This window comes from Rhopalosiphum padi, chromosome 1 (assembly GCF_020882245.1).
Source record: "Rhopalosiphum padi isolate XX-2018 chromosome 1, ASM2088224v1, whole genome shotgun sequence".
NCBI lineage: Eukaryota > Metazoa > Arthropoda > Insecta > Hemiptera > Aphididae > Rhopalosiphum > Rhopalosiphum padi.
In genome coordinates, this window is record NC_083597.1 from 72,030,940 (window position 1) to 72,057,301 (window position 26,362).

Here is a 26,362-nt window from a genome sequence, read left to right on the forward strand (position 1 = left end):
TATTATTATTGTAACCTACATATAGGTAGGTACCACAACAAATAATATGGATATGTTATCAAGTACTTAATTAGCATAATTACTAGAGTTCTACTAAATCGAATAATATTATATTTTATAATGTAATGTACATAGTAAATAACAACGTACACACAATACACATACTTCATCATACTCGTTTCATTCTTAGAAACTAGGTAATAGCTTTTCTAGTAAACAGTTCATTTTTTTTTTAAATGAAATACATTTTTAATTTCTAAAATATATAATAAATAGTATCTATTTATAATCAATGATATTTTATACTTATGTAGTATTTGATCGATAAATAAAAAAATAAATACATTTTTTCGTCTTGTCTTATGATCTTTTTAAATTACGCGGAATTGTAAAATTACATTAAAATTTAAAACAGACAAAATATTATCTAAAACCAAATAAAAATTTAGAAAAAACTTTTATTAAAATTGTTTAAAAGGACAATGTTTTTTATTGTACATTTGTCATTTAAATAACAAACGATAAATTAAATGTTAACTTCTTTGTATTATTTTCAACAAATCCCCTAACAATAATGCATGCAATTCGGCTAGTCAAGACTAATTTAGTAATTTATTTTTTCATTATATTTTTGTAACTAATATCTAATGGTAACCCTAACTAAAAATATATTCGATTTTCGCGAAAATCCATAAGTGTGGCGTGAGGTGAGACTGCCTATTTATAGCAACTAGCAATTATAAGTTACAGCCTTATATGGGTTGAAAAAGAAGTTAAAACACTTTCCAAGTCTCAACTTCTCAAGGAATCTATACTGATATAACTTTTATTGATATCAATTAAGTAGTTTCTGAAATTAGGGTGTTCAAAGATGGAAACTTTTCAGCTTTATGAATTTATGATATTACTACATCAGTATGTCACTATGTCAGTATAGTTTAAAATTTAAACATGATGTACGAGGTACCTATAATTCCTTGATATATATTCAGCACAGACGCACAGTTGTCGTTTAGGATTAATGTCGGTATGAAGTCTTATCATAGACCGACAATTAGGTTTCATCCGTAGTCTGTGGCTTACACCGCTAACATTATCTATAGATAACTTAAGTATAAGCAATATTATCACACAGATTACAGACATACATAACTATTACAGTGTAAGTACTGTAAACATAAACTTGTTATATTTTATTAAAATCGTTTTACTTCTACTCATATGTCTAAGCTTCTATTACATTTACTGAATACTTTACTAATCTTTTATCTGCTAAATTAAATTATAAATTCAAGCCGAAACTATTATTAAGTACCTACCTCCTACTCATTATTTTATTCAATAAAAAGATATTGAAAATATCATAATATAATATTTTGTTCTAAGTGATATTTTATTGTACTCGTAAATATTGTCTTAGTCTTTTTATAAATGTGTAATTAAGCTTAATAAACTGTATTATCTAATGAATATTTATACAGGTAAATGGTTCAGAAATTGTTACAATTAATATATAATTGATTTTGTACAAGTAGTTGTTTCTATTAAAAGCCAATATTTAATGACTAGGTATTATATATAAATCATAAAACATTCTAACAATTCACTAAGTATTATAATTTTAAATTATATAAATAGTATACATATATATAAATATAAATATTATCATTATTACAATTAATTGTTGTACCTATTAATTTTACGTATCATATATTTTAGTAATAGGTGCTTAGAAAATACCTTTTAAACAAAATAGATAAATAAAAATACATTTTCTAAATACTAATTTGGCATAAATTTCTATGGTAGTCTGGTTATATAATTAAAACACTGTATCCGCTCAAAAGTACCACAAAATAGTTATTAATCTTTTAAAAAAATATTGCTTAATAGTGTTTATGATAAACATAACAATATTGAGGGTAATAATAGAAATTAAATTTTTCATATGGGATTGTGAATTAAAAAAAATATATGATCAAATACTGATGTTTTTTTTTTTTTATTACTTTATTTATATTTCCACAATCTGTTACATAAATTTTGAACAATAAGTGAAATTGATGAAATAGATAACTATGGCGTGAAGGACGGATTAAAGATACCTTCCAGTGAAGGCACTTTTAAAATACTGATGTAATGTTTTAACTTACAAATATTGTCAAGTTAACTTAATGACTATTAAAGTTGTAATTCTCTGCTAAATGCTGAAAACTTATAATTTAGTCTTGGCGCCATTAAACTTTTAATCTGAAGTTTGGTATTTGTGTTTACATACAAGTAGTCTTAAGATATTAAATTTAGTAATGACAAACATGTTTTAAGTTATGTTTAGATGGGTTAAATATATTCTATAAAGTTCACTTTTTCTAATAATACATTTTAGTTTTTAAATACTTTAAAAATGTATAATTACTTTTTATTAATTTTTTCAGATTATTCTCAAAAATGTCCAGATTGCCACAAATGTTTTTATTCTGCTACATCATTATTAGTACATTTTTTTAGTCATGTCGGTGAAGAAAAATTGGTTGAAACCGGTAATAATGAAAATAGCTCAACTTCTAAAAAAAAACCTATAGAAACTAGCAATTATGGATCTTCTAAGCCATTAAATTTGACAGTGGGTGAAACTCTGAATCCTTGGAAATATTGTTTGGCCACATATGAAGAGAATAACGATAACCCAGTTAAATCATTTAAAAAAGTAACAAAAAAAAATAAAGAAAAAGACAAGAATTTTGAATGTAGCTTGTGTAGTAAAAAATTTGGGTGGACAACTGATCTTAAAAGGCATTTACTCATTCATACAGGTACCTAACCTTCATTTAATGCTACTTTAGTATAGTTATTGTTATAAATTAGATTGATAAAAATAAGTATTTTGAAAATGTATATTGTCATTAAAAGTATTAAAAAAAAATCAATATTTATTATTAATTGTTTTAATTAAATGTACTGTGATTTGTTTTATTAAAGGAGAAAGGCCCTTTAAATGTAACTCATGCCAAGCTGCATTTACAAGAAATTTTTTACTCCAAAAACATTTTGCTCGAGCTCATAAAAAGGTATCTGAAGATGAATCAAAAAAATTGGAGAATCATGTACATGCCAATGTTACTGAAATTAAATTAAAAATGAAAGAACTAGAGTGCCAAAGGGAACATAGTAAGTCTGTTTCAGATAATGATAGTTAATAAAATTAATTATTGTATGTAAAATTTAAAACCATAAAATTATTTAATTTTTAATAATAATTGTTACCAAGGAACTTAAAATGTGTGCAAAATTTAAATTTGATATGTGTTTTTATTTAATTGGTATCATAATATTTTTTGTGTAGTTAGATATAAATTAAACATTTTTTTGATTTGTTTTTATATTGGCAAGTAGTAAAGTAATACTAAAACTGTGCGTACTTTAATTAAAAGTATATAGTAAATGTTATTTTTAAAATGAAAAATCTCCATATCTATTTTAAATTCAAGTAAATAATATTGAAGCTAGTATTACCTAATATTACATTCAGAGCCGTGCCGTTATGATTTGGCGCCCAATGAAAAATTAAAAATAATCGTCCCCTATTTTATTTATAATTATGCATTTCATTCTTATTTAATTGATTTTTTTTTTTTTACAACGTATTTGAACATTTATTTGACAAAAAAATAAAACTGATTGCAATAGTAATTATTAAACAAAATAGGTATAAAATAATTAAAACTTAATACAAATCACAAATTATATTATATTATAATTTTATATTTACAAACGTATCATATAGGTACTTAGTTTAAGACTTAATTTATTATAAAGCTAAATAATACAAGAATAAAATGTTGCAATTGACTAATTGTTATTACTCGACCATAGTCGGAAATTTGTTCAGAAAAAATTTGTAATGGTCAAAAATAATTGTAAAACAATGATCTTTCTCATATATTTAATTTGTGTACAGTTTAAAATATTATAAAAAAAAAACCCTTTAACGGCTCTGATTACATTAAATATTAATATTTTAAAGTTTTCATGATAATTATTGGTTACATCTTGTATAGATATTATTCTTAGAGAATAGTATAAGTTAGATAACATCATTATTAAACATTTATTGCGAGTAATAAATAAGTATCTGGTCCAATTTTAGGTGTTTTATTACATTTCTATATAATAATTTCTTAACTTTTCTAATTTTATTTCTATACAAAATTAAAATAAAAAATGTTCAATATAGTATTTATAAATATTAAAAATAATAATAAAAAATATTTATCTTGCATTCCTTATTTTTTTTTTTTTACTAATTATGTAGGTACCAATTTGCATTTACAATTGTTTTTATTATTTAATTAAATAATTTTGTTCAATGACTATAATAGTACTTACTTGATTAATAATATATTTCCTATAAACAAATCAGTAATATGCAGCCTATATTTTTTGAGATATTCAACAGCATTTTATAGGTAATTTATATAAGTTCAGCTAAGTGTGAATCTTTGGGTTATTATGTATTTTAAATTGTTATATGAATTTATTATTTTTTAAGCTATAAATTCTTGTAAATATTTTCTAAAATATTTTGATAAAATAATTTGCTGTCTTGCTGAAGTAATGAATTATTTAAAGGTTAGATAATTACAACTATTTGTAGGTACTACACTAAACAAGTATCAAAATAATTTCTGACGTAAAATATAATACAATGTATACTCTATTAGTCTATTATAATGGTATTTTATTTTTACTTAAAAACTTATAAATTATAAAAATTAATTATTTTTACTATTTTTTATGAAATCATAAAATATACATAATATTTCATTCAAGTATACTAAATATAATACCAGATATATATTGTATCAATTTCTGTTCATGTTGAAATTATCTACCTATATATTTTAATTTTTAATACTTATTCTTTACTGTTTAAAATGTATACTTATTTTTTTTTATATCCGTAAGGACAAATGTGGGGGTGGAGGATTAAGAGTTCAAATACTTTCTGAAATATTTTTCTTTCTCTGTAACTAGTGTAACTCTTAAAGTGAATTTTCACAGGTCACAGATTGTTGACTTTAAGCTTTAAAAAATGTAACCTTCCTCCATCCACGCCCATTAAAAGTTAACTAAATAATGGTCTTGTATACCTGGTTTAATAATTTTACTAGGAAAATTACAAAGTAATATTATAATAATTATAGATTTATATTGATATCTAGTATCTAAGTATCTATATGTCATATAACCATAGGAGGTACAACCAGGCTCGGCTCAAGTGTTTAAACACACCTAGGCAAACTTGAGTTTTATACTACATCAAATCTATAATAAAAAATGTTGAATGCAGCCTCTGAAAAGGTGTGGGCTATGCCGCTTACTCCTTGAGCCGGGCCTGGGTACAACAAATTATTGATTAATTTATTGTTAGTGATTATCTTATATATACATATTTTAGTATTTAGTATACTTAGTTCCATAAATAATTTTATAGTTTAAAGTTATTGTTTAAAAGTGTGTTGATGTGCCTAAGTATTTTCAAGTACAAGTAAACCAAAATTAATTATTTGAATATTGTAAAACAAACATATTTTATGATTATTATGATGTACATAATGGACATTCCTACTCTCATGCTTGAATGGGCAAGGGAAGTTGAGGTCGGAGCTTCTTTTCTTCAGATAAAAAATTATTTTATTCATTTTAAATTGTTTAAATAAAAAGTCATTAAATAATTTAAAAAAAAAAACAAATTTAAACATTTACATTCTTACTTTTATCGACTCAATCATTAATAATTAGTAGATACTTTTTTTTTACGTTCAATACACAGAGACCGATAATCTTAAAATATATATAAGTTCTTAAGTTGTTATAAAATATTTATTTACATAATGGAAAAGCAATGAGAGTAATTAAGGAAAATAATAGCTTTTATATAGGTACTTTTCAATAGTTATTTTAAACAATAACTAGGTATATAGTATTTTATAATAATTTAATATTTTTCTTTTACACTAGGAGGTAAATGAAATGTGTATTTTTGTTTCAAGTACCTACTGTATAATTATTACTAGTCATATCTAGTCTTAAACCTTAGTTTTTAATATTAATTACCATGTATTATTAAGTATACTGTATGACAATAAAAAACAAATGACAATAATTTTTGTTTGTAACTAAATTAAAAACAAATGACAATAATTTTTGTTTGTAACTAAAATAAAAACAAATGACAATAATTTTTGTTTGTAACTTACATAAATAAAGACTTTATTAAAAATATATATGATCAATAATTATTTATAATACAATACTTGTTGCTCAACAAGAAAACATACTAAAAAGATATATTATATAAGTAATAGTTTTAGGTACATTAGTATTTGGCATTTGAGCGAAAGGTGGAGGTACCTTGCTAACAAATTAGTAAAACTACTATAATAAATACATTGTAATATTGGGATTTTAGGAATTATTTTTATTACATATTAACTTCCCATAGTTTTAAATTATTATCCATTACTTCGTGGAACCAAGCTCGTTTTTGAATGTCCTTAAAAGCTGGCGCCAAGGTTTTTAAGTCAAGCTTGAGTAATGCTTCATTGCCTAACATTCCATTCAGTTCACTTAACAGTTTCGTGTCTCCGTGTAATTTCAGTAATGAGGCGAACCCAAAGACAAAAAATTTCACTCTTAGCCTTTGGTGTGCCCAATTTTCAACAGTTGCATTACCACTAGCTGATTGTATTTTACCCACATGTTCTGCATACCATGGTGAAAAATATCCAATCAACTCTTGGTTAGAGATCTGTGACACGCCTTTTGTTTTTAAACGTTCTTTAATTACTTTGTATGCGTTCGGAGCGTATACATACACCTAAACAGTTAATACAAATTAAATATATAAGTAGCATATTATATACTATATAGGTAGTAGTGAGTTATTTTTAAAAGTCGAATGAAATGGGGGGGGGGCATAAAGAAATTATTTAAACTGTTTAATATACTAATAAAGATCAATATAATATCATATTATATGGGGTCAATTTCATTCATAATTATTACAGAAGAATTTGTTCACATACTTATCTAATTAAATAAAAATGAACAATATATATATAAATAACGTAATATTTTTTTTATAGTTATTAAAAATTAATGTAAAATGTAATACTTTCACGCAAATACATGATAAATGGTGGTGAGGAAGCACAGTCAGGGACACTGTGCTCTACCCTTGTAAATATGCCTTAATAGGTAGTATAAAATAGTAATCGTATTTAAATTTGTTTTTAATACTTATTTTATATTTTATAATATCTATTTTTATAAAATCAATTAAATTTACTTAGATTATTAAGTATTTCAATAACATCATTTTTAAAAATACATTCGATGAAAAGGTGTCGTGTCGTATAAATGATTATTATTTTAAGTTGTTATTTATAATAATATTTATACGTAAATAAAAATGTATTATTGATTTATTATTTTTATAAGCGTTTGTATGGATCATGTAGAATATTGGGCGAATACGTTTTGAATAAATTATATTAGAAATACTTAAAATTGTTCTATAAAGTAGTAATTTACTCATTTGCAAACTTTTTTTCAAAAATGTTTGAAATGTGTTTAATTTTTGAAATTTATTTTATAGAGAAAGAAAACAAATTGATAAAATAACATATAATATCATTCCCGAGTTAAAATAGTAAAATTGAATACATGTAGTAACCTATAGGTAATTGGTATATTTTGTGCAGAATGCAGATGTAATAATAAGCTTTCTTGAGCAATAGTTTAACGACGAATACTGTCATACTATCGCGCGTCATTATATCGTAATCAACTAACTGTGTTTAGGCTTTAATTACCAATAGATTAACTGCAGTACGCAAAACAATGAACACTTACCTGATAGAGAGAATTGCCTGTGACATATGACGTCACGTAATGAGATCCAAAACTCCTGACGAATTCAATGACCGACAAACTATCGCCGACATTAACAGAGGCCACCTGTTTGGCCACTGGCTCGTGAAGGTCGGTGCTCTCCATATCCATTGCTAAATTGGCAGTCTCCCTATGCCTAGCCACCCTGACGAGAACATAACAATGATCGCCGGTTACATAAGACACGTCTAAACCTGTATTGAAATATTATATACATCGATGGTTAGTAAGTATATAATAATACATAAAGGTATAGATATTGATGGTATTATAGCCCATTCTTTCGAAATAAACCAGATCCGTTCATTTTGTGGTACATATTTATGCACGAATAAAAATTCATAATATGTACTATAATATACACCTTAAGTGATTATCTAATTAACGTTTTCGGTTTATTTATAGTAATATGTCATATATATAAATGTATATTATCCAACAAACCTAAATTTCTAGCTAACGTAAATTTGGACCAGCTGCCCGTAAACGCCTGCCACGGTTTCTCCAGCCTTTCTACGGAAAAATCTCTAAAGTAGGCTTGTAATAATTGTTTTACGTTATCACAAAATTCCATGTGGAAGTCCCCTTGGAAGACTTGACCACCTCCTCCTCCTATGCTTCTTTTGAGGCTAATATTAAAGTAAACATAAATTTTTTTTTATATTATTGATTCAATTGTCATTTTGTATTTACCTTTGTTTTTCCGGTAGATTCGTAAACACGTCTACCGTAGGTTCTCTGAATATCCATGAATGATCAGTGTCATTTCTGGGAACCACTCTCATACTTATGCTAAAGTACCCATAGCGATTAAATACGTTGATGGCGTTGCCCACTTTTATGTCTGCGTGAGCCTTCTGTTGAAGCCTCAACGCATAAAGAATAAAAACCATTAACGCCTTGGCCCCATCGAGGCCCATTGCTTGACCTGTAAAATTAAAATACACACTATATTAAATAAATTTGTATATTCATAGTTAAAACATACATGGTAATATCATGCAGCGTGTAACATCAGACAAAACTAACTTTTCATTACATTTTAAAATTTTAAATGCATTTTCTATATTAAACTTAGGTACGCAAATATCACTAATATAATATGAAGAATACAAAAACACATTTTGGGTGAGCTATAGTGGTGGATTAGGTACATAATAATATACATAAATATTTAACTCACTATATTTATTGAATTTTTTTCAACTCTTGAATGATTAAATCGCTATAATTTTTATATAACAAAATTTTAAAATATAAAAATTACAAAATTTGACGTATAAAAAAAATCTGACGAATGATTAAGTCGTTTCTTAGTTATAATGGGGTATTTCTAAAAAAGTAGAATGAACTCGATGTTTATAAACCAATATTGGTTATGCATAAAATATGTAGGTATAAAACTAATATATTCGTCACCAATAAGACAAGAATCATAATATTAATTTTATATATTATTATTAAAATATATACATTTTATTACGGTCCTATTATTATAAATTATAATCAATATAATATAATAGGTATTAGGCATTAGCCATTAGATATTATACTATTTTATGTCCGTGGTGAGATCGAACGTGATTTTAACTGTATTATTTATTAATATTTCATTGTTTGTATATTTAAGTGTCGATAATTAATGTATGACCTAGGTGGCTAGGTAATGTATATATGTACATATAATAACATACACTATTACATAGGTACTACGTGTCTATCTATATACGTAGATACTCTACTACACCTTGTGCACTAGTATACAATCTAAAGTAGGTACATATAATCTGGCACCCAAATAACATAATAAATAATAATAACGTATAAGACAGAATGAAATACTATAAACAATATACACAGTACACTCATATACGAGACATGCATGATTAAACACAGAATGACTATTATACCAACTAGACCAACTATTTTCTATAATAACAAGTATAATATTATATATAGTATTATATATGTATAAGAAAACCCACACACTGTTATGTATTTACAGTATATTTTATATTTATTCACCGTAATTAACGTTTTTGATCTTCATAAAAAATATAATACTGCATGTGCTTTATTTGTGTAAATGTGTAATATAGCGCAGGTACTTATCATTTTTTTTTTAAGTAAAATGTAAGTTTGTGATGTTTTGTCATGAATACTGAATATACTTACTTATATTGCGATATTATTAATATCATTCATTACATAGTAATTAATTAAAATTACGTATAATTTATTTGTTAAACTTTAATCGATTTGATTATCTTTAATTAAATCAGTATTGAAAAAAAACAATAAATAAAAATTATAATAATTATAATTATAATTTATAACTATTATTTACAACTATAGAAGAATTTAAAACTGGAAAATTAGGTATTTTATTATCATTTGCAACCGCTATCACAATTATTATTGAGTAATGAAGAGAATACCTAAATACTAATCAAAGATTAAAAACTTATTTGGATTGATTTACGAGAAATAAGAGCTCGTCTTAATCTCTGATGAGAAGAAAGAGAAATAATGAATATCTGGAGAAAAAAAACAAGGATTGTTTTATATTTTTATATGATGCAATTTTAATTGTATATCTACACTAAAAGATGATCTAAATTTTGTTAAAAACTAGAAGAATTGTTGAGTGACATAGTTTAATATAACCTTTTTATTATTACTTCACATAAAGAGAACCGCCGAATGTAAAAATGCATACTATAAATTTATGTTAAGGAATAATAAGGTCTATCCTAAAGGCTTAAAATCAATCTATCTATACAATAGGTATACATACCTATCTATGTATAAATTTGAAAATGGAAATATTTGTCACGCATGTTCGCTGCAGAAACTACTCATCCGATTATCTTGATTTTTTTTCAGTGAAAGAGTATGTTGTGAATCAGATTTTAAGTCTATTTTTAATCCTATAAGTTAATGAATAATCGAGTTATTAATTTTTTAAGTAATTGAAAATTACGCACATAAAGATATTTTTTTTCATTTGTGTTATCAATATTATTATTTATTATTAGCAACTAATATTTTAGTGAATAGTTGATGTAATATAACAGTAGACAACTTTTTCCTTGTTTTTGGTTCACACTATACTATCTATAACTTTATGAGTTGTTAGTTTTTGATCCAATTATGAGTGGTTCAACAAAAAAGAAGTAGGTATTTAAATAAAATGCTGCTGTAACTAGTTAAAAAAAAAGCAAACTAGACGGGACAACTATGTAAAGTTGATATATCAGAAATATCATGAAATCAGAAAACCAATAATATTATTTAACCACACGCGTTACGCTAAATCTTAGCATTAAGAAATTAAATTTAACACAGATGCGTTTTGTACGGGTTTTTTAAGCTCGAATATGTTCTGTAATATAATCTTATTAATTATTATATTATTATGATGTGCTATACTGCTATAATATATATTAAGTTTTGCCTATATAATATATTATATAATAATATGTATCATTAATTATTTTATTTTATTTATTTAATCATCATTCATTATTACGGATAATTTGTACAATGGTAAACATAATTCTATCAAATACGTATATTTATTAAAGAAAGAGGTGATGGGCGATTGTAAATTCCACCGATTTACAGCCTTACAAGTTACAGGTATCCGATTTTTGGGTTCGATTTAAAACATGTAAATTCCACTGATAGGTAGGTACTTTTATTTAGACCTGTAAAACACATAGACACCACAGATGGTAAATTCCACTGATTATACAACTATTTTTTTGTTAAATCGACAACTAATGATTATCAATTCAAAATTTAAATTTAATTTAATTATTAAATTGTTTTATTTTTAACTAGTTGCTTATTATTGATACCTAATTATAATAATTATATATATATATATATATATTATTAATTGTATTTTTATCTTTTTTTTCAACTTACTAATAACTAGTGATCGATGTTGATTATTTTATATATATTTTTTAATTTGTATATAAACGGTGGAATTACAATTTTTCAGATAAAAACCTGCCTATGGAATTTACATGGGTCCAATTTGATAACCACTTATTGATTTTTTTTCTTATTCGACATGTATATTTTATTAAAAATGTTAATAACGACGTGAAGTTTTCAACATAATCTAGACGTAGAAATAATTTTAAATATTATTATATTTATAACTAAGTTACAACATTATTTCATTGTTTATAGCTAGTAGTGTTAAAATTTACATATTTTCTAGGTACGCTAAGTATTTAAGCACTTACCTAGCAATACGTTGCACAAGAACTTAATTTAATGATTGAGATGATCGATTACAAAATAAATTATAAACAAAGTTTAAAATAAAATTTAAAAAGGTAGATCTACTGTCCAGCGTTCCACCCTCCAATATCTTGATTGAAAATAATAAATACTAATGTTTCTGATAATATATACTTTATACGTACATAACTACGTCTATAAATATATAATAATTAAACTATTTACCATGTAGCTATTGCCATGTGTTATTTACTTATTGGTTGACGATTTAGTATAATCGTAATTCATAATATTATTTTTTGACTAATTGACCTTATTAAAATCTTTCATACATAATATGAATTATATAATTTAGAAATCTATTTTTCGAATAATGATGACATGTTTATAGCTGTACAAATAACTATATAATTAATGAAATAGTTTTAAGACGGGCAGATTCTCTTTATTATATATTGCAGCAGTTCATTATTCAATCATGGTTCTAATGAACTAAAATGATAAAAATAAAAACATCTTTACCATTTTTAAATTTCTTTGTTAAAAATAAATAAATAAAGTTATCATGATGCAATATGCAGTATATGACCTATGCATCTTTATTAAAAAAAAAATCTTTCCAAAGACTACGTATTATTAGTCGGCAGCGTTGCGCAAAATTCATTAATGTCTATAAAAGAGATCGACATAAAACATAACAAAAGATATAATTTTGAAGGGTACTTAAAAACAGTGCAATAGTATAATAATAATGATGATGTATAATGTGTATGTTGGTCTTGCCGTCTGTAATCAGGTATACCTGTGTGGCTGTGTATAGGTATACTTTAACAGTTATACTAGAACTATCATAACTTGAAATTTGCATCGAAATGCAATTCACAAAACTTATATCGTTAAAAACGTCCAGGCGGGATCTTACAAAATGTTTCTCAGTACTGCAATCGTTCCGATTTTGCTTTTTATTCCGGTTCATAAGTAAGTACGTAATAATAAATAATGATAGATCGTCCGAAGAAGAACATTATCAATACATTTCCGTGACGGTTACGGAAATTTTACTTTAAAAATCGGATAAATCATTGTATATCTATATAGAATAGCAGGTATATAATATAGTAATATACAATATACGCATATTATAGTTACGCACTCACGCCACTTTATATTATATTATAATCTCATATTATTATACGGATATGACGGTATATTTTCAACCATTCCTCGGGTAATGTAGACGATAAAATATTATAAACAATGTGTTTTATCTATCATCATCAATTGGTCGTCAACAAAAAAAAAAGGATATTTTAACTATATTCTATATGGTATCTATAGTAACGCCCTAAATGTCTGACCGGGGCCACGCATACCTTTACCTATAGGTAACCTACTGGTACATACTTCATTATGTACCGCCGACTCGTAATAATATTATTGTAATATAACATTGTATACACGCTGCAGGACGGTAGGTTTTTAGGTATATTAAATTTAAACGTGGAAACATGCACGCGTTGTCGTCACAATAAGTCCCTTGCACGATTTCGAAATATAGGTAATTTATTATTATGGTACCTAGTTATATACAATAATATTACATAGGTACGTAGTATAACATTGAAAAAAAATCGTGAAATCTCCTACCCATCGCGCAGCAGCAATCTGGACATTATAGCCTTCAAATTATTGCAAAAAGAAAAAAAAGCGCATATTATTATCGTCATTATATTCGGATTGTTTTACACATACATGCACGACACAAAACGCGAGTTGTACAAAAAAAAAATGACTACACAAGCTATATATAATATATATCTATTTAGACAATATTATACGGGTGTGTTCGTGTGTATAATGCATATATACTATATAGTATAACAATGATGTATGTGTGTGTGTTTTTAAACATACAACGTTGCCTTAGGGGAAAATTGTCTGTATAATAATGTTTATAGCGAACAAATAAAAACAATTTGTTGATCTCACCTCCGTGGTGGCCGGTCCGGGTGTCCTTCGACGTATAAAAATTCCAAGATTGATCTCAATAAAAAATGGTGTACACTTATGTTACGCTCGTTATATATACACATAAAGTGTATGTTTATAATATATATATAGACGATTTAGGAAATGATGACCATCATAAACCACAAACTCGAGTACTACTCATTGTCCCAAACATATATATACATAAACGCGGAAATTTATATATATACCTGTGTAATGTGTAGTATGTATATACGAGTATATTATAAAAAATAATACACACAATAGTAAATATACTATCATAATTATATCAAATTCCGGAGTTAATCACGTGTAATGTAAGCCCGTGGTAATCTGTATACTGTGTAATGTATTATAGTGTATGGCGTATGTAATTATGACGTACAAGATGTAAAAACGGATTTGACTATTTGACACTAAAATTAAATAAAAATAATATATATTGTTGTACCATTTGGCGTACAATAATGATCCAAATATCCGACCTAACCACTCATGTATATTATGTTTATTACAGTTTAAATATTTAATATTTCCATGTAATAGAGAAGGTGATTCGCTAAGTATGATCATCACTGTTTTTTTCCATTAAAAAATATTTTTCATTTATTGGGCTTCACCGAGAGAAACATGTCGAACGCAAATGTGGTCTTTGAGTGGTACTTGAAAATTTTAAAAATCAGAAATTGAATATATTCATTATTATATGAAAAAATGGTTGTTACATGTTTGGTTAATCATCCTATATTATATATTTATATATTTAAATACATTAAATCATTAAATTATACACACACACTTTACAATTTTACATTTATATTATTGTAATTACACAGCATTTAACTGAAAAACACTATATATACATCACATAAGCCGAAGGTATATGTATTATAATATGTACCAGCCAACTATAGCTAACAATATCCCGAACCCGTCGCCTCTGAAGCTGCAGGAGTTATGTATATTATTATTATTACAGGCGAGCGTTGCGGAACTAATGAAGTAATAACAACGTACCTACACCCCGAAAAGTGCATCAATACTAGCCGAATCGTATAGGTATATTGACTACATAGTTAGGTTAGTCAGATAGGTCTGATAATATTATTATTTATTATTATTACGATTGAATGCGGTCGCAGTGGCGTTTTGTCCTATAGCTAGGTGATGTAATGTCAAGCTCTTATTGTAGATAGGTACCCGCAGTGACACGCCTGGATGGGTACGTCCTGGATTAATTGACCACCCGATCGTGACATACCGAAATCGGTAAGTAGGTATGTTCCACGAAACAAAAAGACCAGTGACCACCAGTTACCACTCACCAGATAACCCAACAACCAATTAAAATCTTCTTTTGTACGTAGGATATCGAAAACATTTAAAAATATTATATTATTATGTATATATAGGCAATACGTGAATACCTACTCAGTGAATTCGTTATAATTTCGAAAAGAGTACGCACATTGTAATATAATATTATCAATTATGATAGTGATAAAAAAAAATTATTGCAACATTATTGTGTTTATATTAATAATATTTAATATATAATAATATATAGAAATAGAATAAATAATATTATTTTATAATTTATAAATTGTTTGGAGCGTTTTTTCTGGGCCTTTTCTTTGGACTATTTTTGGGATCGAATTGAATTGAAAAAAGTCTACTTATAAGTGTTTGAATGGAGTCCAGTTTATATCTTATAACATGTTTGAATTGAGTCCGTTGAACTCACGACGACCATAAAGTATATATTCGTCTACGACTTAGTGGTGTATATTCGTTAAAAATTACCACAGTTGTGCCAAATACTTCATGGACGTAAAATATATATACGGATGTGCAATCGTGGAGTATATAGGTTTAGAGAAAACAGTTTTTATAATTATAGGATTTAAGATTCAATTTCAAAAAACGTTGAAAGGCGATGTTCAACGCGGGGGATTTATAATAATTCATGCAAGAGTTTTTTTTAAATTATACTCTAATAATGTAATTTTAGAAAATTTTAATGTACTCAGACATTTAAAGTGTGACAAAAAAGTGCTTACTAGACAAAACATTACAAACTATGTTAATAAAACAAGTTTTTTTACCAATTATAAACAGATGGAAACAAGCACATACACAGATACACAGTATAATTTTGGAAACTACCAACTTCCACGTGGTGTCTTCTGAATAATAACGTTTATAAACCAAAAGCACTCTACTCAAACAACCAAGAAATATTTTTGGACTCAATTCCAACAAATCAAAAGTATTAATTGAACTCAATTCAATATTAATAATTAGCATAACACGCACAATTATAATTCATTTTTGTATTCATTGGTACAGTAACCCGATCTAGAATCTAGCCAGATTTTTTGATAAATCTATGTCAAATAATCAATACTGCAGTGGAATGTGGATAGGTAAAATATTTGATTCCTCTAATAAATAACTTCGAAAATCTAGTCCCCGAAAAAATAATACCATGACAAAATAACTCTATAATAAAAATTATGTGTACCTACCTAACACATATTCACTAGATTTTAATGTTAGTTTATGTATGATTTAAAAACAGTCAATTTTTTTAGTCATAATAAATTTGAATTACAATGTCAATAATAGTATGTAAAAAAAAAATACATATAACATTAATATTCAAAAAAAGAGTTTCTATCGACATATAGGACTATAATTATAAGAGTGTAAACATTTCTTAAATTGTATAAAAACCCAAGTATTTAATAATTAATAATATTATACAGCATATTAGCATAATATTAGATATATTTGTCAAATCGATAAGACGATAAATTATTATATATACCTATTAACGATTAGGTATGTAGCATATATCAATGGGAATGTTTGCTTAGATAGTTCAGGTTTTATATTTTGCCACCAATTCCCGGAAATATAAAGGTATCGATAGATTCCTGCGCTACAGCCCACAGTATATATATATGTATATGTATGATGAATAATATCTCTCTTGGTATTTTTTGTCCATTTCAGTGTAAACAAAATTATATTGTAACGACGTAACTTGTACAAGAATAATATCTATCAATAACATCGGCACGTTTTTTTTTTTAACTAACAAAAATATTTTTAAAATGTTTATCTACGACAGTACTATATATCCTACAATCTACATTATGTTTTATACTTACTATTTATAGTGGTTTTTATTACGATAAAAAAAAAATAATAATACAACAATTAAACATAATATATAACTATATTATAAGCAATGCACGTACTATTACTATTACTTTTTACTCCTATTGTACATATTATTATATAATATTATCCATGTATCATGTATATATTAATACACGACGCGTGTCCATCGTTTCAATCGTTAATCGTTCAATAATCAATCAAGGCCCCGTATAATGTGATTTAAAAAAATGTGCGTATCGCCATATCGGTAATACTTTAGAACGTATAAATATTTTTGTTTCAAACTAGACTCGGCGTTTATCCACTCCCTATGGGCTACATAATACATAATATTATTTACAAATTTTCATTTGTCGACCTAAGGGCTAGATATAATATCTCACAATTCATATCGTGTATATAATATATGTATAAACTATATTACAAATTTCATTTTTCACTGCAAAACATCTTCTCAGACCTTGACTTGAATTAATAAGTATCGCGTAAACACGCTGTGCCTATATGTATTAAATCTAGCCATCTAACTATAAGTGATGGTAGATGCATCAAACATAATTGCAGGTTGAAGCGTAAAATGCGTGAATGAATGAATAATAGTAAGTATAATATTGTGTACACTGGGTGATTCTTTTATGGAACAACACTCAATGTTTAAAAATCTATTAACTTTTTGAAAATATTTTTTTTACATAATTTCCGGTCAAAATAAACCAACATATAGCAAAAATAATATTTTTTATCGTTGTTTTTTACTTTTTTAAATGACAACATACATTTTTAATTTCACAATCAGATACAAAATATTGTTTGGAGTATATTGATACATAAAAATCAAATATCGGTCGAGTAGTTTTTGAGTTATAAATATTTAGAGCTTAGATGAACGGAGTATAGTAAACCAACATTTTGCAGGATATCCTCGTACTCCTCGAAAATCCGAATTCCATTCAACAAAGCTTTAAATATGTATAACTTAAAAACCACACGTCCGGAATTTAATTATCATGTATTGAAATACTCCAAAAAATATTCTGCTTCCAGTTATGAAATAAAAAATGTATGTTGTCATTCAAAAAAGTAAAAAACTTAAAAATATATATAGGTATATAATTTTTTTTTATTATTTTTTTTTTTTACTAGAAATTATGTGAAAAAATATTTTCAAAAACGTTGATAGATTTTGAAATAATGAGTGTTGTTCCATAAAAGAATCACCCTGTATACATATAACTCGAAATGCAGTGTTTCAGTCGACCTTCGTATGTACGCCGCGTTACCAAAATGTACGCCAACTCGGTTAACCAGATACCGTGTCAAGCATCAATATCGAAATATTATACCTACCTACCTATACCTACCTAATACTTAGTACTTATCCATGCGCAGCGCAACATACTGCAATGACTGCCATAGTGCCGTATAATATGTATAAAATTTTCATGTACTTATAATTATATATAGTATATACAAAATAGTAAATACAATATGCACACTATATATAGTCTATCTAGGTAAATATATATTCTGTACGACTGTACCTATATATTATATTATATTGTAGACTGAAATTTATAATACAATTATGTATGGGAATTAACGATAGTATCATGATTCGTGTATAGTATATATTTATATATTATAATATATAAACTACAGTCACTACAGTTTTTGTAAACGGAACAATTAAATTAGATTTAGGTTATACGAATAGAAGTGCAAATTTGGATTTAAAAAAAAAATAACGTTTCTATGAGTGGGAGTTACGTGACTAGTTAAGTTTTTGGATTTTTTTTCTATACATCCAAAAATGTATAATATGTATCTAAATAATTGAAAACGATTAAGAAAGAGGTATATATTAGTCACCTTTCTAAGGCTCTAATTAGTAACTACACTTAATGGTTTATAGTGTATACACATAATATAGTAAACGACTAATTAAATATTATATATTTAACCGGTAAAATGAGGGCGAGACTATTTCGTAAATATGTAACAACAATATTATATTATAGATCGTTTAAGGTGTGATGTATTTAAATTAAAAACAGTTTTATTGTAGGTATTTACATAACCATCAGCGTCCAGCGAATAATTTTGATAAATAAAGTGCAGACAGCCAACAGAATAATAGAAATAAGAATATATACAAAGATTAAGTATACTCGTCGTCTCACTTCGTTTATTTCAGTGTAAAACTTATGCTACGGCGTACATATTATTAATTATATTATATAATAATTAAATTATTACAATAATATAACATTACTTCTAAATAACGCAACGGAGCAAAGCGTAGATACTTAAATATTTGTATCAAAAAAATATATCGAAAAAGCAAATAATACGAATATACGTATGAATCGTATGATGTATGAATATAACCTTGTAATATATTATAATTTTATGACTGGATTCAAAAATAAAATATTCTATTAAAAAAAAATTAATAAATAAAAAATAATTTTGCAATGAAACTTAAAAGATTTAATGTGTATTAAAATGTTATTAATAAAATTTTGTTTTTTTTTTTATTTTTTTTTTGGAACTATATTTTAAATGTTTATATAGTATAAAAATATTTTAATGTCAAGACTTTTCAGATATTTTAATTTTTTAATATAAATAACAATATTATTCATTAAGTTTAAATATTATAATAAGTAATAACCTCGTTTATTCGTGTCAAGTATAAAATTTAAATTTTAAAAATTCGGGGAACTCAATCTGCTTTATAGTAGGTTTCAAGTGTACCTCGCCATTGATTAGGTCACTGTAATGAATCTATTACATTTTAATTCAATGATAAATTATATGTAACTATACATCGTATAAAAACTATGAACGATGCCAAGCGGCAAGCGGACACTGTATCAGCCTCAATTTCTAAGGGTGTATATATTATAATATATTTATATTACCTATATTATAATATTATATATTATTATTGCTATTAGCATATTATATAAATCAATACCGAGTACCGACATAACATAATATAGTAAAATTTTATCGATACTATTGTATACACAACTTAAAATATTTTGAAAATTGTACTGTGTGAAATGGGCTGTATAATATGCTGAAATGATAATAGAAATAATATAGAAATATTTCAAGTATCTATGTAAATTTTTTTTGAATTACAGGAAAATAACTAAAATTGTTAGAGCAGAAATCGTTATTGTTCATTTAAATCTAAATTTTTAAAATTGTTGACGTTAAAATATGTCTTTAAATGGCTTAAAATATACGCCAAAATAGTTATAGCAAATTATATATCATACTCATCTATGATCTATAATAATGGTAATGTAAATAATTAGTAAAAACCTTAAATCTCTACATATATAGACATATATTACTCGAAAAAGTTAAGTAAATATTCCTCTGTATTTTGTTAATTTTGTCCTATTATTAAAAAAAATGTTGGCACATTTTTACCAGAAATCATTTTAATGTTGAAGCATTTTTCTAATCCAAAACATAATTACTATAGACACATTTATATATCTGCACTAAGATAGTAAAACCAATACACTGTTCGTTTCGTTCATGATTAAAAATCCATGAGTCCATAATACTACAAGTTAACTATCGTAGTAATTCGTAGTACTTATATATAATTAGGAATCTATCAAATTCATTCAATTTAAAGGTCTTAAAATCTTAAGAATAAAGATTTTATTAAACATAAACAGGAAAAACAGGAAAAATACTAGTTACGTAAGAATTACTACAACACTATATTATTACCGTTATAACCCAAAAAATATTAAAATATCAAACACATGTTAATATAATAGTATCACGTCAACATAAAATTAAAGATGTATTGATATATTATTGCAGTTTTTGCATTTTGTAATAGATTTCTCGAGCTATTCGGAATTTAAAATGTATTTTTGGGTTATATTTTAAATCTTGAATAAATTTACTATAACAAAGTCTGTTTTTACTGAGTTATTTAATTTAAAAAAAATTAATTGTTCATAGTGTTACTACGTGTTTTGTAATTTCCTAATATAACAAAATTAGGTTTATCGTTGATGATGACCCACATAAAAATGTTCAAACATAATATGAAGATGATTGCCAAATTTCTTACAATGCCATGATGATGACCCATAAAAAGGTTTTACTCCATTATTGGTCACTTTTAGTGAACACAACTAAAGGAATAAGCTGAGGATAATCACCAAAACAATGTTTTAAAAAAAAATTATTTATCAATAATATTGATAGTTTAAATTAATATATTTCATTATTTCAAATTGTATTATATTATTGTGTAATAAATACGGATATCGCACATTCCTTCTGCGTATATAATTTTAATTTATAAAATATAGTAAGTACTAAGTTATGCTCGTGAATTTTGTTTTCAATTTAAATAATTAAATAATAATACATTATTATGAATAGCGATATGGGTTATTGGTATAATAAATAATGTAGGTAGTAGTTTTAAAATCATTTTTTTTATTCGATAACCTCAAGATCAGAATTATAATCACGAGTTTTCATTTTTACAGTAATAATTTATATAGTTCCAATATAAAAAAATATTAGACTATTTAAAAAATAAATTTGACCTTAAGGTTAAAGAACTTAGAACTATATTACTATATATGTAGTATATAAACAATATACAATATACATAAACCTAATATTTTATTCTATAGTGACTAATTCAATGGTTACACGTTCATTGATATATTTTGTTCAACATAAACTATTGTTCAAACACAATACTATAATTTGTAGTTAATTTGTAAGGTATCTCGAGTATCTAATATGTATGATGTATTATTTAATTACAAATTTAAATACAATCAAGAATTAAAGAAGAAAGAGAATATTATTGATGCCAATATATATTTATATTATAATGGGAGTTATTCAATTTCGTATACTGACTACTGAGTGAAATGACTATACCTTGCTATAACACTAATATAAGATAAAGATGGTATTTAAGTGTTATTTTATTCTTGAAATAATTTATTTAACCATTTTTTACACTACTGCACATGTTTTTTCTTTAAATACTTATAACCTAACCTTGTATTTTTTCAAAACAAAAATTTGATACAATTAATATTAAATTTCATTGTCATACGATTATTTTATGTATCATTACAGTATCGCATACATGATAAATACGGTTATTTATAAATGAAAAACGTAAATAAAAAGTTTGATGCTCACAAATCATATTATTGGCAAAAACTGAGTACCTAGGTATTATTATTTATTTGATTATCTTTGTACATCCTTTTAAATTTCACTTATTTATAGGTGCTCGGGAGCACGTACGCAACAGGTCTAAATGTATGCCGCCCATTATACACGTCAAACTATAAATATCTATTTTGATTTCACTTGTTTTAGTAATTTAGTCATATTATTTTTAGGATCTTCTTATTTTTAATTAAATATCAATTATACACACATTAGTCGAAATATAAATTTACATTATTTCATAAATATATTATATTATATATTTAAATAGGTACGAGTATACACGTCATATGACATATTCTAATAAATATGTATGTAAATTTTACATATTTGGTTAAATATTAGAATACAATCTTTCGATAATTAACCCAATCCTTAAATAGCATCAGATAAATTTAAACATTATATAAGTAACTTTATTTTTTTTTTAATTTAATTGCAATTTTTTTTTCTCTAATCTGAAATTAAATTATTATATAATAAATATTTTATTCCAGAAAATCACTAAAATACAGTACGTCTGTCGCCTATACTTAAACTTCCTCTGAATTAAATACGTAAATTATATTTTTACGACTTTTTGAAATGAGAGGAACGCCCGGAGTAATTTTAACCAAACTTGCATGCGTTCTCTTTAGCCGCCGAATTAAAACACTGGCTATATTTTAAGCCTATTTTCTTACTCATAATTATAATTTCGTGTTCACGTTTTTCTCTCTAGTTGTTATGACTTAATATGCACTTTTGTAAAATTTTATATCGTGTCATTTGTTGATTTGTGGGTTATACACTGGTGGTTGTCAAGATATGCCATTATTTTAAATTTAATGAATTACTAAAATTAAGTAAATTCTAATATAAATAGTACAATTAAATCAATTATTCAATAAAGTACACAACAATGTAAGGAAAGTTTTTAAAATAATTTTGTATTAATGATTTTAAATAAAAAAAAATCTCAACTATAGATTATATATATAATATATGCTTTACACACAAATTTAACAAGTTGACTACTCTGAGTATTGTATTTCTCTCATTATACGCGCTACATAAAAAAGTTGACTAGAATTTTTCATAGTTACCAATTTATAATTGATAATTAAATTTATTCCTCATTTTTTTTTCCATCAAGTGTGTAAAGTTTTTATATTTAAATATTGTAATAAAAACTACAGAAAAAACTGAATTCAGTAGAGCAAATTCTACATTTTTATTTTGTACTTGTAGTTTGTACATTTTTTCCTGAATGGAGTCTGTAATATAGGTAGCTATTTTAGACTTTAAAGTATACCTAATACCTATTAATACATTATATTATATTAAATATTTAAATCATATTATGCTAAAATATGTTATGTCTCTGTATTAATAAAAGTTTATATAGGTACATAAAATCTAGAATTGTAAAATGTATATACTTTTGTATTTTTAAGAATTAAGATCACATAAAGTAACATTATAAAGTTATATAATTATTTAAAATATATTAGTTTATGGTTTATAGTGTGTCTATTTAAATTGTAAAATGTACTATTTAGGTATTTAGGTAAATTTAGGTAGGTATTTTAGTCTCCGATTAAATAACTTTTTATTGACACGATGCAGATTAATTCAATTGTAATATTATACGTATAATATATACTTTATCAAGCTATACTTTGAAACTATAGTTTGTCAATAATACAATTCAGTACATATCAAGGTTATTCTAGGTCTGGGGGCGTTGATAATAATAATAATAATAATAAAAAAAAACACAAAATACACCAAAGTAAAAGTAGGTATTTACGAATAAAATAATGTAAAATAATCGTTTTAAAATGGGTAAATACGTATTGTAGTAATAAGCTGTATACCTATATAGGGTGTCATAATTGATGACATTTATTTTTATGAAGACGGTAAAATAAAATAATATATTCTACGACTTTCTATTAAATAGTGATTTTTCAACGTATTATTATGTAATCAATATTTGTAATAATCTGATAAGTTTTTGGCAGTGATGTTTTGCATATGCCTATAACATGATATAATTTGACCTTGAGTGTAGAAATGTATGATTAAAATAAATTTTGATTTGACAAGAAATTTATTACGTAGTTACGTACTTACATTTAAATATAATATGTAATACCAAACGTAAGAGAAAAAATAAGCAGACTGAAATGTTAATATTTCGTAGTAAAGCCAACGGCCTCGTGTAAGTATATAGTATATACATACTTATTGGTAGGTGATATTCATGTACAAGATGTACACATATTTTAAGTTAACGTGCCCAGACACTTGTTGCGAAAGTACTATCAATCGTGAGAATCTATTTTATAAAATAAAATATATACAGAAGGAACGGATAAGCGTGTTTTAGTAAAAAAAAAAAATTATGATAAAATTAACAGACGACCATAAGTATTTATGTAAATGCCCGACCAACGGACTAGTATTGTTACAGGGACGGACTTATGACATTTTTTATAACTTGAAATATTATCGCTATTCGCTAATTCGCTATACACCTGTACAAAATATTACAAAACTAAAAATCTAATGTTCGGATTGCGAGAGGAATACCACGCGTTCTTCTCGCATAATAGGTATAATAATAATAATAATAACGTACATAAATATTACGATTAAATCACAACGGGAGAACGTACCTATCTACTGCAACGTGCGCGGAGCTTTTCTAATCGTTAATTTCTTGCAATCCATGCCCGCCGCGGAACGCCGTGACACAATATGATATTTAATTTATATATTATAATATATATTGAAATATTGCGATTTACGATGGTTATATGGTATAATATTGTACACGCGGTTGAAATATATATCGCGGTCAGGTACGTAAACACACGATGTATGTTTATAATGTATAATTATGTAACAATAATAATATTATTGTAATTATTTGTAAATTATTACCGATGGAAAATAACCAATCACGATATTATATTAATTTAATCATTATTAATATGTATATATATATATATTATGGACGATGATAAATATAGCGAATCGAGCATTGGCGTATTTAACGAAAATATAAATCAAAAAAAAATCGAACGGATGTAAAACGATAAAATACAATAATGAAAATGGAGAGAAAAAAAGGTAACGAAAAGGTGCACAACTGTCATTAATATTTTAATAATATATTATATTATTACAGAGCGTCCGTCGCGATCACCGGTCGAAAATCGAATCTACAGCGCCGCGCGGTACTCGCCGGACTGCGTGTTGCTGCTCTCCACGGGCCGCCGTCGCCAGTCGCCACCGCTCGGTTGTGAACGCGACGCGCGCGCGTTTTTTCTCGCTCCTTGGCCCCTTCTCTCCGCGATACGCACAACTTACGCGGGCTACGCGTCGCGGGCGCCTCGTATAATTACATTTTACAATAATAATAATTATTATTATTCACCAACACGGTTATGATATTATTGTATAATAATAATAATAATACGCGACTGTGTCACACGGGAAACCAGTTTCGTTCTAAGCGCTATAATATTACGATAAACACAATATTATTAGAATATTATTATTGTATTATTATAATTTATAATATACACATCGGTCATCGTGTGACGCTCGCGTTGTTTTGGACACACAGTCATAAACACGATCGCGTCGGTCATCATCGTCTCTCGTTTCAACGCGTACTGTGGCAGTTGCGTGCTCGCATTTGTGTACC

At 25.9% G+C, this 26,362-nt stretch overlaps 2 protein-coding genes across 3 annotated transcripts; one reads left to right on the forward strand and one right to left on the reverse strand.

Moving 5' to 3' along the window:
* The first annotated feature begins 1,161 nt into the window (after positions 1–1,161).
* LOC132929303 (zinc finger protein 92-like) lies at positions 1,162–6,285 on the forward strand. The gene is made up of 3 exons (XM_060994563.1): positions 1,162–1,481; positions 2,436–2,813; positions 2,980–6,285. Exons 1-3 carry the CDS (start codon positions 1,466–1,468, stop codon positions 3,195–3,197), a joined length of 612 nt encoding a protein of 203 aa, XP_060850546.1. The 5' UTR covers positions 1,162–1,465; the 3' UTR covers positions 3,198–6,285.
* LOC132929287 (torso-like protein) lies at positions 5,982–26,113 on the reverse strand. Of its 2 annotated transcripts, none has more exons than XM_060994544.1 (5): positions 25,326–26,113; positions 8,650–8,884; positions 8,401–8,585; positions 7,918–8,150; positions 5,982–6,880 (listed from the first exon to the last, which is right to left on the reverse strand). In XM_060994544.1, the coding sequence occupies exons 2-5, from the start codon at positions 8,874–8,876 to the stop codon at positions 6,485–6,487; spliced, it is 1,041 nt and encodes a 346-aa protein (XP_060850527.1). In that variant the 5' UTR covers positions 8,877–8,884; positions 25,326–26,113; the 3' UTR covers positions 5,982–6,484. The 2 variants fall into 2 exon arrangements, with proteins under 2 accessions (XP_060850527.1, XP_060850535.1); XM_060994552.1 differs by lacking the exon at positions 25,326–26,113 and adding an exon at positions 10,754–10,886.
* Between the last annotated feature and the right edge of the window lie 249 nt (positions 26,114–26,362).